At 47.8% G+C, this 11988-nt stretch overlaps 1 protein-coding gene and 1 long non-coding RNA gene across 2 annotated transcripts; one reads left to right on the forward strand and one right to left on the reverse strand.

Moving 5' to 3' along the window:
- Window positions 1-2513: 2513 nt before the first annotated feature.
- Window positions 2514-6253, reverse strand: LRRC14B (leucine rich repeat containing 14B). The gene is made up of 2 exons (XM_037015608.2): window positions 5319-6253; window positions 2514-3966 (listed from the first exon to the last, which is right to left on the reverse strand). Exons 1-2 carry the CDS (start codon window positions 6251-6253, stop codon window positions 3321-3323), a joined length of 1581 nt encoding a protein of 526 aa, XP_036871503.2. The 3' UTR covers window positions 2514-3320.
- LOC118971898 (uncharacterized) lies at window positions 6183-10754 on the forward strand. Its single transcript, XR_012132179.1, has 4 exons — window positions 6183-6311; window positions 6668-6847; window positions 6997-7101; window positions 8067-10754. It is a non-coding gene; the product is annotated as an uncharacterized lncRNA (long non-coding RNA).
- Window positions 10755-11988: the final 1234 nt, after the last annotated feature.

The raw sequence follows: 11988 nt of genomic DNA on the forward strand, positions 1-11988 counted from the left end.
TTGGTTTTGTCTTTAAAATACAGCCAGCCATTTAGTAAATGAATTTAAATGATTTTCAAGGTGAATTGTTAACTCTTACCCTATTTTCGAATGTCCAGCATGCTTCAGTGTAGCCTCCTTGAATAGCTAGATAAACATATTCAGATCATTCAAATCAGTTTATATACTGGCTTGAGACTGCAGGAAGACCAGTTTTCTATAGAAAATGATACTGGGCAGAGTTTGTATTTGTGTGGCATGGCTGCCTTCCATTAGCAAGTTTAATTAGGGTTAATTTGATGTCATTCTTCCTTTTAAAACTGATTTTGTTAGTTTTGGAATGTTTGCATGTTGTAATGATTTCACAGGGGTCCCAAGAGGAGTCTGGATAAAGTGAGATTGTAGTGGAACAGTACTGAGCTAAAATGGTTTGTATAATTAGGACAAAGACTCGGAGCCCAAGAGCTATTTGATGTGTGTGCAGAATTCACAGGGACTTAAGTGTAAAACATTATTTGCCCTCCCTTCCCTGAAGTTGCAGAAACCGAAACCTTGAGCCCCAAGGTGAGGAGAGTGCTCTGGGGTACAGGATCCTGCAGGAGACAGGTCCTCACCCGTGAAGGGAGCCTTTTCTGCTGTAGAGAGGTTGCCATTCCTTGGGGGTGTGTTCTTCATTGATTTGGTGATGTCACACTGTGGATGAGGTTGCAGTGGCTTAGAAGGGCTTTAGGGCAGGGGGCAGGGGACAGATTTTATTTTCTAATTGGGCTTCCTGTGGAAGTACCTATTTCAGGTGCTCTATTTTGGAATAAAGTTAGAAGGTATCAGGATTGACCTGGACGTTCCAAAAATAAAATGAGGAGCAGGCTATGACTGTGAGTTGATCTAGGCAATTCATCTGTTCAATCGCTTTTTTCCCCTTGTTAAAATCCATAGGGATAGCTATAGAATTCTTACATGTATTTCTCTGTGTAAAATATATATATGGATTGGAAGATAATGTTGATTTAATGATAACAAAATAATTGCAAACACTGTACCAAGGATGTGATATTATGACAGGGAAGAAACATCACCAAAAAAACTGTGTTCTTGAAAAGAAAAAAGTATCTAATTACAATATGTAGCTACGCATTCCAGGCTGAATTTTTTAAGAAGTCTGATAGCTGAATAATTTACTGAGATCATCTCAGGAGAGGAAAGGCTTTCTGATTAGCGGCTTTGTCTCAGTCTTACTGCATAAAAGCAAATCTGTGATAAGTGTACATGAACTAATAAAGGTCTGGGTGTCTCGTGACCAAGCATGAGGGATGGCCATGGGCACAGCAGAAGTGGTACTGCGGGTGGAAATGCGCCCTCCTGGGTCCTGCTGGACCTTGCAGCTCAGCTTTGGAGGCCAGCTAGATGGGCCTGCTGGTGGGCCTGGTCCACCCGAGACAGGTCCTCCCTGCATGTCTGAACTGGGTTCCAGGGGCTGATGCCAGAAGAACTCTCATCCATCCTAGGAATGACAGAAACAGCCACTCTGATTCTCTCTACATTAGGACCCTGGTTGTGAGCAACAGAGATCAAGTCAAACTAGCTCAGAATTCATCAGTTCAAGCTAGTTTACAAGGGGGTTTATTTTAAGACTCAAGGAGCCTCAGGGTGATAATGGAGAATGAAGGCCAAACTTCAGAGAGGAACCAGGAATGGTGAATAAACAGCCACCAGTGACTCTGCGGCAGTGGGCCTCCTTGCTCCCGGCTCAGCGTGTGTTCTGATTCTCTCCCTGCAAACAGCTCTTCTTGGGTCTCAGGGTCGGAACCACTCCTGAGCTTCTGTCCTGACAGTTCTCCTGAGTGTGGCAAAGCCTGGGAACCCCTGGGTTAAACAGCGCTGGGCATTTGAATGGAGTGGGAGCGGGAAAAATGGGGGTGTCTTTTGTTAGCCTCACGGAAAATCTTGAGAAAAGAAAAGGACTTGTAAGCCGACCCTCCCTGCAGGTGTGCAGAGGGAGCCATGGGCCTCTGTGGCAGCTCTGCAGGCAGTGGCCTCCTGCAGTCTTCAGGGAAACTAAGCCTCTCGTGAGGGTGATGAATGGCAAGCAGTGCACTCAAAGCCTTGATGGGTCCCACAACAGAGTTGTGATGCCGAAGAGTTGGGGCCTGAGCCTGGGTGGGACATCAGTGGGGAGCCTGAGAATTGGAACCCCGATTCATGTGAGCCCTTCACATGGCCCAGGCAGCCCCCTCCAGAGACCTCTGGGTGTCCAGCACCTCACGGTGGTGAGAAGGCAAGACCTCGGGGTGGCCTAAGGGCATGGGCGCAGTGGAGAAAGGCCAGAGGCCAGGCGCACTGCTGCAGCACTCACGCCCTGCACTGGTGTCCTGGTGGGACACCAGATGCACACACAAGGACCCCCATCTCCACTGCAGTGGTTCGAGTGAGGGGTTGGCCCCATCAAGAGCTGGCCTTTACCCTCAGAAAACACTTTATTTTCAGACTCAGGTCCTTTTAAAAATTCTGAATTGCATTGAAATTAAAGCCACAGCTGAATAAGCCACCACCTGTTTTATTAGTATGTAATCATCATAATGCTCAACCCTTCACAGGTCAGATCTTGGTAGAAACCAAGTCCCAGTATTTAAATTAACCACCCTTCAAGTGCTAGGACTCAAATAACCATGCAGGAGACTCCTCTGGGCCTGAGCAGAGGGTCTGGGTCCTGTTGGAGGTGGGAGATGGGGGGCAGTGTCCTCACAGTTACTGTCTTCCCTACAGGGACAGAAGCCACCCTGTGCCCTGAGGCTCAGCCTTGTGCCAGCAAAGCCCAAGCCTGCTGCTCACGCCCTCCTAGGTCAGACAGGAGCCATTAACAACCAAATCCCTTGTCCTGTGCTGGACTGGAGGTTTTAAGTGTGCAAACATGTCACTGCCTCCCACACCCACTGGAGAGGCTGCCAGGCACGCAATCTGGTCATTCCCTGCTCCTCCCTCTGCTCAGCCCAGCCAAGTCCTGTGGTGGGCCAGCACTGATCCTCCTGCCTCCTGCTAGCCTCGCACGGGCCATCCTCCGAGCGCCCACCCCATGCTGACATTTGGTTCTCAGTGCTTCTCTGATGCCTACCTCTGTGTGGGGTGCTCCTGCTGACCCCTCAGCATTCCCACTCTAGGGCTCGGCTGCAAGTTGCCCTCACGCTAAAGTGGTCTTGGGTGACTCCTGGAAGCCAGGGCTTCCTCTGCGACGGCACCTAATGGATGCTGTGTGCAGTGTTCATTAAGAAATGCTTTGGAGCAGATGTGCAGCCCAGGCCACCAGGCAGCTGAGGTGTGAGACGCGCCCTGGCCTGTGCAAGGCCCTACTCCATCTGCTCCAGTGCTCTGGAGAAGTTCTCCAGAGCAGTTTTGAAAGCTTGCAGCAAGAACATTCCAAGTTCATTGCTCGTTTCTTGAATGTCTGGGTCAAAGCTTCCAAAGACTGGGGTGCAGGCCCGGATGTCATCCCTGCCAGCCCGCAGCAGCAGTGCGTGCAGGTCCCTGGCAATCTCATCATATTTTTGCTGGTCGAATTTGGACATGGCCAGCTCATCCTGGGGGTAGGCGGTACCCTCGGGGTAGCAGTCCTTGGGTACTGGGAATTCTATGCACCGCAGCTCTGGGAGCTCACAGAGAGCGGCAAAGAGGCGCCTCAGGGCAATGGCCGACAGCGGGTTCCCCAGGAACCGGAGCTCACGGAGCTGGCGGCAGGGGCTCAGTGCCAGCCCCAGCATGCCCACGTGATTGTCTTGGATGCTGCACTCCTCCAGGGTGAGGATCCTCAGTGTCGGGGCGGCCCGGCCCAGCAGCCTGGAGAAGGTGGAGGGGAACAGGTCAACAAGGCTGTGCCCACTGAGGTCCAGCACCTCCAGGTGGGTGGCATGGGTGCAGGCTGCCAGGAAGGCCATGTCCGCGTGGTTCAGGGAGCAGTTGGCCAGGTCCAGCACTCTCAGCGGGGTCCCTAGGTTTCTGTGAAAAGACAGCACAGGTGAGAGGGACTCTGGGTGCAGACCGATTGAGCCTGTCTCAGAGGCCAGCAAATTGCAGCCCCTGGGCCAAATCCACCCACTGCCTTAGCTCAGCCTGAGAGCTGAAATGGTTTTTACACCTTTAAATAGCTGAAAAAATCAAAAGAATACTTAGTGATATGTGAAAATTATATGAAATTCCCATGCCAGTGTCCATAGGTAGTAAAGCATTATAGGAACACAGCCACGCTTATTCATTACAGGCTGCTGTGGCCGCCCCATGGCCCCAGTGGGAGGGCCAAGGCATTGAGACTGTGGCCCTGTGGGTGAAGAATCACCTTCACCTGAAAACAGGCCTGGCTTTGTCCTCAGCGGCTAGAATGGCAGATCCGTCTTGTCAATGAGCCACCATGCTCTGAGTGTGGGGATATGTTCAGCTCCCTGCCGAGCGCGCCGTGTCTGCTGGAGGGGGAGATGTGTGGCTTGGCAGGGACTGAAACACTGGTTTCCCTCTGAGTGGAGAGAGGAAGCCCATGATTTTAGGGCAGGAAGGGCCTTGGAGCCGTCTAGCCCAGCCTCAGCCTTGCCTGGGGCCCCACTGAGTCCTGATGCTGGTGGGGTGGGCAGCTGGCACCAGTAAATGCACAACCTGGGTGAGGCTCTGCTCTGGCTGGTGAGGAGTGGCACCCCTATCTGGGTACTTTCTTGGTCCCCTGCCCTCCAACACACTGGGCCAGGGTCTGGTGTCACTTGGCTGAGTGCTCAGTGAGGAGGATGTCCAGGGTCCTGCTGTCTGTCCCCACGTCCTCCTGTTGAGATAGCCTCCTGTCCACCTCTCGCCCCTGCACCCTACATGGAGCCCCTGGCATCTACCCCACAGCGAGCTCTCTGCAGCCTTGCCCAGCCCTGCATGGTGGAAAACGTTCCTACTTGCATCTTTCCTACCCCCTCCCCCACCCACAAGGAAGCCCCACCAACTCTCATCCACATCAGGCCCCAGACTGAGCACCTCTTCCCACCTGCCCCACTCATACCTGCACCTTGAATCTGGATTCATAAAAGGGTCGAGGGAACAGGCCTGACAGCCAAGCCTAGGAGGCCTGTGTCTGGGAGCTTGGATTTGGGCAGCATCTCTGGCCCACTTGTCTGTATGAACAGTGTGGTTCATGCTAAACACCTGCCCCTTTTTGGCCTCTTGGTGTGTGCCAGGCTGAGATACCCACCTAACCCCGCCTTATGGCCAGGTCCCATTTTATGGCCCCTCAGTGCATCCTCAACCTGCCCAGGAGGCCCTGTGTGAGCCTGACCCCACTGAGACACTGGGGGCTGCCCGTGCTATCGCTCCAGACTCACCCAAGCAGTTTCTGGATCTTCCCAGTCAGCGTGGAGAAGGCCACACTCAGCTCAGTGAGCTGGCTCATTTGGCTGAGCTCCCATGAGATGGAGGTGAAGAAGGGGTCCTCACCGTCAGGGGCTCGGGGGCTGCCAGGGGGAGGGTCGAAGGCCTTGGCAGGCAAGGTGAGTGAGGCCAGCCGGGGGAAGCCCACCTGGGTCAGCAGCTGCTGCACGTGGCCTGCATGCAGCCGCACATTGTGTACCACTTCCAGCCTGTGCAGCTCCTGGGGCCCCGCCAGACGCAGGACATGTAGGAGCTGGCCAGGGTCCAGGCTGTCCGCCCTGAAGGAGAGGCAGTGCAGCTGCAGGGGAGTGGGGCCTATCGGCCCCAGGGCCTGCACCACCACCTTGAAGTTGCCATCGGTAACAAAGAGATCAGCGAGGACCTGAATGGGCCTCTGGGCTGTGCAGGGCTCCACCTGCAGCTGGCAGCAGGTCCTGCACAGCAGCTCTGTGCGGCCCCACCTGCCCAGAGCCCTCCCACAGGGGCACTGCTGCACCTGCACGTCTCGGACTCCTGTGAGGTCAGCCGTTCGCAGCCGCCTCCAGCCTTTGGCCTGGAGCACGTAGTCTGAGAGGCCCTGCACACAGGCCTCCAGGCAGGCCCTGCAGGCCCGGTCCCGCAGGTCCACTGGATACTCTGCGCTGGGCCCCAGCAGGGCGCTCAGTCTGAACTCCTCCAGTGGCCAGTGCCCCAGCAGAACACGGATCACCTCTGCCTGCTCCAGAAAGTAGCTGGCTTTGAACAGGAGCGGGTAGACGCTGTGGGCCACAGCGTCCAGGCTCCGCCGGGCCACCTGGGGCTGGGACACCAGGGCCTCAGCAGAACAGGAGCGCAGCGACCTCATCCTGTTTGTCTTTGGCCGCCCTCCTCCTCCTTCTCCAAGGGGCATGCGCCTTTCTCGCTATTTTTAGCTGCAGCTGCTCGAGCTGCTTGCTTTTGGGCAGAAGGTACCAGCCAGCGCTGCAGTCATCTGATGGTTATTTTGGTCCCGGGTGCCTGTTTGGCTCTGGTTGTGGGGCTGTCGGGAGGTGGCCACCCTGTCCCTTGTGCTTAGCTGGTGAAAGCAGAGCTGCCTGATGACTGGGCTGGGGGGTCTGCTGCACCCAGGGTGGAACATGTCTGGGCCCCTCCGCAGAGAATGAAGTCAGGCCCTGGGCACAAACTTCATCAGGGGCCCCGGGGCTGGACTCCCACCCTTGACTTGTCTGGGCCCTGGGGATGTGGTACCAGGAATGGGGATGGCCCTACTGACAAGTGTTTCTTCCATTTGCTTCCTCCCTCCTCTTCCTCTGTCTTCCTTGAGGACCTGGGCAGGCTCTGGCTTCCCCACCTTCCACGGGAGGAACCATGGCTGGAGTGAGCTGGGAGGACATGTGACATGGCCTGGTGGGCTGGGAAGGGCCGAGCTCAGAGCTGCCACCAGCCCAAGGGTCTGCCTGTCTTTGAGTCCATCTCCTTATCTACACTCAGGACCTGGCGGCAGGTGAGATGTGACTGTCCACCATGTGGTGTCTGTGGGGTGGCAGAATCCAGCGCCTGACCTATGCTGCTTGGCGCCAGGATCATTTTGAGCTGAGGGTTCTTGAGAAGCAGCAAGCATAAGGGCACTGACCCTCTCTTCTTCCCAAACAGGAGCAGAAACTCCAGTGAGAGTCGTGCACTCATACCGCCGTATCGGGAAGAAAGAAGCTTTGTCACCAGAGGCAGGCCTGGAGCTCTTTGCTGACAGACTCCTCGGTGGGACTTCCTTTCCACAACTGCCTCTTTACTCCACCTAGTACAGAAACCCCTGGGCTGCCCACTTCTTCAGGTCTTCATTTGCTTATGGGGGTTCCCATCGCATGCACAACTTACATGAAGTAAATTGTGTGCTTTTCTCTTGTTAATCTGTTTTTTGTTACAGAGCCCCAGCTTAGACCTAAGAGTAGTAAAAAAATTCTTCCAATGGCACCCAGTACTGATGGGTATCAAATGATTATCTCATGACCAGACACCATTGCCGACATCACCGCTGAGGGCAGGGCTGGGCAGTTAGCCCACAGGTCAGCAGGGCCACGCTGGTCTTGGGGGTCATGGCTGGAACAGAGGGAGACAGAGACAGACAGAGAGAGACAGTGACAGAGAGACAGAGACAGGGAAACAGAGACAGACAGAGGCAGAGGGAGACAGACAGAGAGAGGCAGAAAGACAGAGACAAAGATGGAGACAGAGAGACAGAGGGAGACAGAGACAGAGCTGGAGACAGAGACAGAGAGGCTGTGTGAAAAGAGGAGGGAGTGGGCCAATGGATGTGCCAGGTGGAGCTGCCACCCACTGGTGCCCAAGGGCCTGCCCTCCCTGCAGTCTCTGCGGGGGAAGGGCTGAAACCCATGTTGTCAGGCAGGTGAGGTGTGTGCATGAGGCTGTGGTACTTTGCCCCTGACATCACTTGAGTGTGAGTGGCATGGATGTGGGTGTAGACTGGGCAGACCCCAGAGTTAGGCCCAGGGCCACATCCCCTCAGGGTGGCAGGAGCTGGCTTCCTGGGTGGGGTGCATAGGTGACATCCTGGACCCCACAGACCAAGTAAGAGAAGTACAACCAGGTCATGGGAAAGTAAATCCCATTTATTTATGTTCCTAAACTTTGGAACATGCCATCCTTGAAACAAAGTAACAAAGAAACAGTTACCAGCAGACCACACATGAATTCTTCCTCCACAGGTGCAGAGCTCTCCTTGGCATGACGTCACCTCCTGCCGGGAGGGCACCGTCCCATTGGCCACGCCCCTGCCACAACCGGGGTCCCACCTCACAACCTGTGGCCTCAGCCGCTCACTAGCAGTGCGCCCAGTTAAAAAGGAAACGGAATCGAGGTTCCAGCTCTACTCAGAGGTACCAGTGCCAGAACACACCTTGGAGGGGCTGCGTGGGACCCTCACCTACCAGGCTATGTTGCCAGGAAGGTTGCTGAGATGCCCCCACATGCCTGGGCCCCTGCACACTGGGGCAGTCCATGTGCTTCCACTCTGGCAGGGCTGCATTGCTCTTTATTAGTGTGTAGTACATTTTAATAAATGTTTTACCCCAATTTCTGTACCAAATTACAGATTTTTATTTTTATGTCAGTGTTTAAGGGGAGCAATAAATCTATTAAAGTTATTACTTCGGTTATTTGGCAATTTTCATATATATATATTAGCTTAGGTATATTATATTTGCTGTATTAAATTAGGTCTAAAATAGTTTCTATTGTGGTATTAATTTTGAGGTATCTGTGTCTAACATTTTTTAATGAGTATTTGTTAAACACCTAGAATATGTCTATGGTTATAGATTTACCATCTATGAAGGGTCTCTAAAGCATTCATGAATTACTTACCACTACTTAGGATACTTAATGCTTTGTGTTAGGGATGAAGATTTGAATATCAGGCTGCATACTGTTGCCCTAAGTGGAACTATGCTTAAGGCAGTGGACCATCAAAACTTTGCTAATACTCCCATTGTAAGTGAGCCAGGTGGGTAATTGAACTGTCACTATAATTGAAGCTGATGGCCATCTTCTTGCTCTTGATTCCCTGCACCAGTCCATAATACCTTCCCATTTTTTTCTTTAAGCTTTATTTAATAGTAGGAAATACTGGGAATATTTAATTGAACCATTCTAGGAGTGACCAAAGATTGAAAATAACACGTTAAAAGTAAAATTCACGTGTCATTTGGATAAATCATCAACCTGAGTTTGTCAGTAGTAAAAAAAGCAGATAGGGAAATTGAGGTAAAATAAAAGTAAAAGGTTGCTTATCATTACACAATAAATACTATAATTTCCATTATAACCAGGCTGTTTCTATCTTGCAATCTAATATGTTTTCAAAATAATATAACCATTAGATTTTTTCACTTTTGTTAGGATTTCTACATTAATCCTTCCTTTCAAACTCTATCATTAGATATATTTTAAAGCTTGACATCAGCAAAGAGAGATTTGGAGATTACCATGTTATCCTCTTCTGATTTTTTGGTCTCAATTTGAGGTTTGCAAAGTGTTTCTTCCATTTGAAAATATCTTTAAGCATCATCTTAAACTCTTGTTCTTTACTCCTGATTCTTCTTCCTAGCAGTACATCCTAATTAATTTCTTAAGAAACTTGGGTGTAAATGTACAGAAGCTGGTTAATATACTCTGGCTATGTGCTATGTGGTTGACGCATATATGTGCCCCTTTTGGTTGGTGAAATTGCATTAATGATCCTTTTAGCTTTCATTGATATATTCTGATATTCATTTGATTAGAAAATATTCCTTGGCTAATTATACTGCTCAGAAAGAAATGTATGAACTCCAGAATTTCTATGGGATGGATTCTTATTTTTCCATGTTTTCTAGTTTCTTATTATAGTTCATAAAATAGACTTCCTTCACAATGAGAGTTTTTACACTTAGAACAAAGCAACTTCAGATGTGACTGCCTTTAGATAATTTTAAAGGAGTGAGACATTTCAAAGAAATTCTTAGAGTTTTAGGCATGCATGTGCCATCTTCAACTTTTAGATCACTTTTAAAATTTTTACTTACAGATGTTTTGAATTCTGAAATGTCATGAACCAGAACCTGACTTTGGTTCCAGGAGAAAGACCAGAGTAGCACAGGCCAATAAAACGCTCCATAGTGATAGAGATATTCTGTGTTTGCATGTCTTTTGAACACTTGAAATGTGGCTAGTACAACTGAGGAACTGAATTTTCAATTTTGCTTCATTTAAATAAGTTTGCATTTATGGGGTATTGGGGAGACTCGATAGTATGGGTGTAGTAACCACATTGTTTTTCATGTGAAACCTTCATAAATGGAGTCTATATCAATAATACCTTAATAAAAATATTGTATAAAAAATAAGTTTGCATTTAAATAGTAACATGTAGCTGCCCTTTTAGACAAAAAACAGGTATAGAGGCCTGATTCTTTTTAATGCAAATTAGATTTACTGTCTTGGGAAATAGATGTTATGTGCTCTTCTACCTTAAATAATTAGGGATAATGAATTAAAGCAAACTTTTCTTACAGGGTAGGTAAGAGAACAAAACTTAAATCAATTGTACTGTCTTTCACTTAGATAAATACAGTTCTAAATAAATATGACTTTCATACCTTATCATAGAGGTTGAAATAACTTGAATTTTCTCATAGGTGACTTTATATGTTTGTTCATAATTTGATGAAGAAGATCTGAATTTTGTTGCTTTTCAGGCTGTGTGCATGATTGCACAATTGTGTTTATAAAAATAAAATGTGCCATTTTTCTGATTATAAAAGTACATGTTGAGAGTATAAAATTTCAGAAATATAAAAGGTGTAAAAGTAACTATAGTCACTTGTTAAAGGATACACAAAATAAAAAGATGTAAATTATGGCATCAAAAGTGTAAAGCATGTGGGATTTTAAAATGTAGAACTTTAAAATGCTTTCCAAATTATCAATTTAAAATAGATAATTATAAATATTAGTTTTATGGAAGCCTCATGGTAACCACAAAGTTAAAAACTATAGTAGATACACAAAAAATAAAAAGGAATCTAAGCATACCACTACCAAAAAAATCAAATCAGAAAGAAAGAGAGCAAGAGGAAAAAGAAAGGAACAAAGGAATTACAAAACAACCAGAAAGCAATGAACAAAATGGAAATAAGTACATACTTATCTAAAGTTACTTTAATTATAAATGCACTAAATTCTCCAGTCAAAAGACAGAGTCGCTGAATGGATTAAAAATAATAAGACCCATGTATATGATGCCTACAAGAGACTCACTTCAGATGTAAGGATACATACAGACTGAAAGTGAAAGGATAGAAAAAGATATTCCATGCAAATGGAAACCAAAAGAAAGCTGGGGTAGCTATACTTACAAAAGACGAAAGAGACTTTAAAACAGATTAATAAGAGACAATGACATTACATAATGATGAAGAGTTCAGTGCAACAAGAGGATATAACATGTAAATATTTATGCACCCAAAGTGGTAACACCTAAGTATACAAAGCAATGTCAGTAGACATAAAGGGAAAAATAGACAGCAGTACAGTAATTGTAGGGGACTTTTAACATCACACTTTAATCAATGCATAGATTATTCAGACAAAACAATCAATATGGAAACACTGGCCTTTAACAGCACACTGGACCAGATGAACTTAACAGACATATACAGAACATGCCATCCCCAAAACAACAAAATGCACATTCTTCTGAAGTATCCATGGAACATTCTCCAGGACAGATCATATGTTAGGACACAAAACAGGTCTTGATAAATTTAAGAAGATGGAAGTTATATCAAACATATTTTCCAGAGACAATGGTATAAAACTTGTAATCAGTTACAAGAAGAAAAATGGGAAATTCACAACTATGTGGGATTAAACAACATGCTATTGTAACAACCAATGCATCAAAGAAGAAATAAAAAAAATATAGGGAGACAAATAATGGAAATACAACATACTAAAACACATGGGATGCACCAAGAGCAGTTCTAAGAGGGAAGTTCATAGCAATAAATGCCTACATTAAGAGACTAGGAAGTTTCTCAAGTAAACAACCTTAGTTAAAACCTCAAGAAATGAGAAAAATAAGAATAA

The sequence above is a fragment of the Manis javanica genome, chromosome 1 (genome assembly GCF_040802235.1).
Source record: "Manis javanica isolate MJ-LG chromosome 1, MJ_LKY, whole genome shotgun sequence".
NCBI classification, from domain to species: Eukaryota; Metazoa; Chordata; class Mammalia; order Pholidota; family Manidae; genus Manis; species Manis javanica.

Bases quoted from the DNA above. Each gene is read 5' to 3' on its own strand.
- LRRC14B (XM_037015608.2), bottom strand. From the start codon at position 6,253: ATGCCCCTTGGAGAAGGAGGAGGAGGGCGGCCAAAGACAAACAGGATG. The intron at 3,967-5,318 runs GTGAGTCTGGAG...GTCTTTTCACAG, and splicing joins AAGATCCAGAAACTGCTTGG to AAACCTAGGGACCCCGCTGA.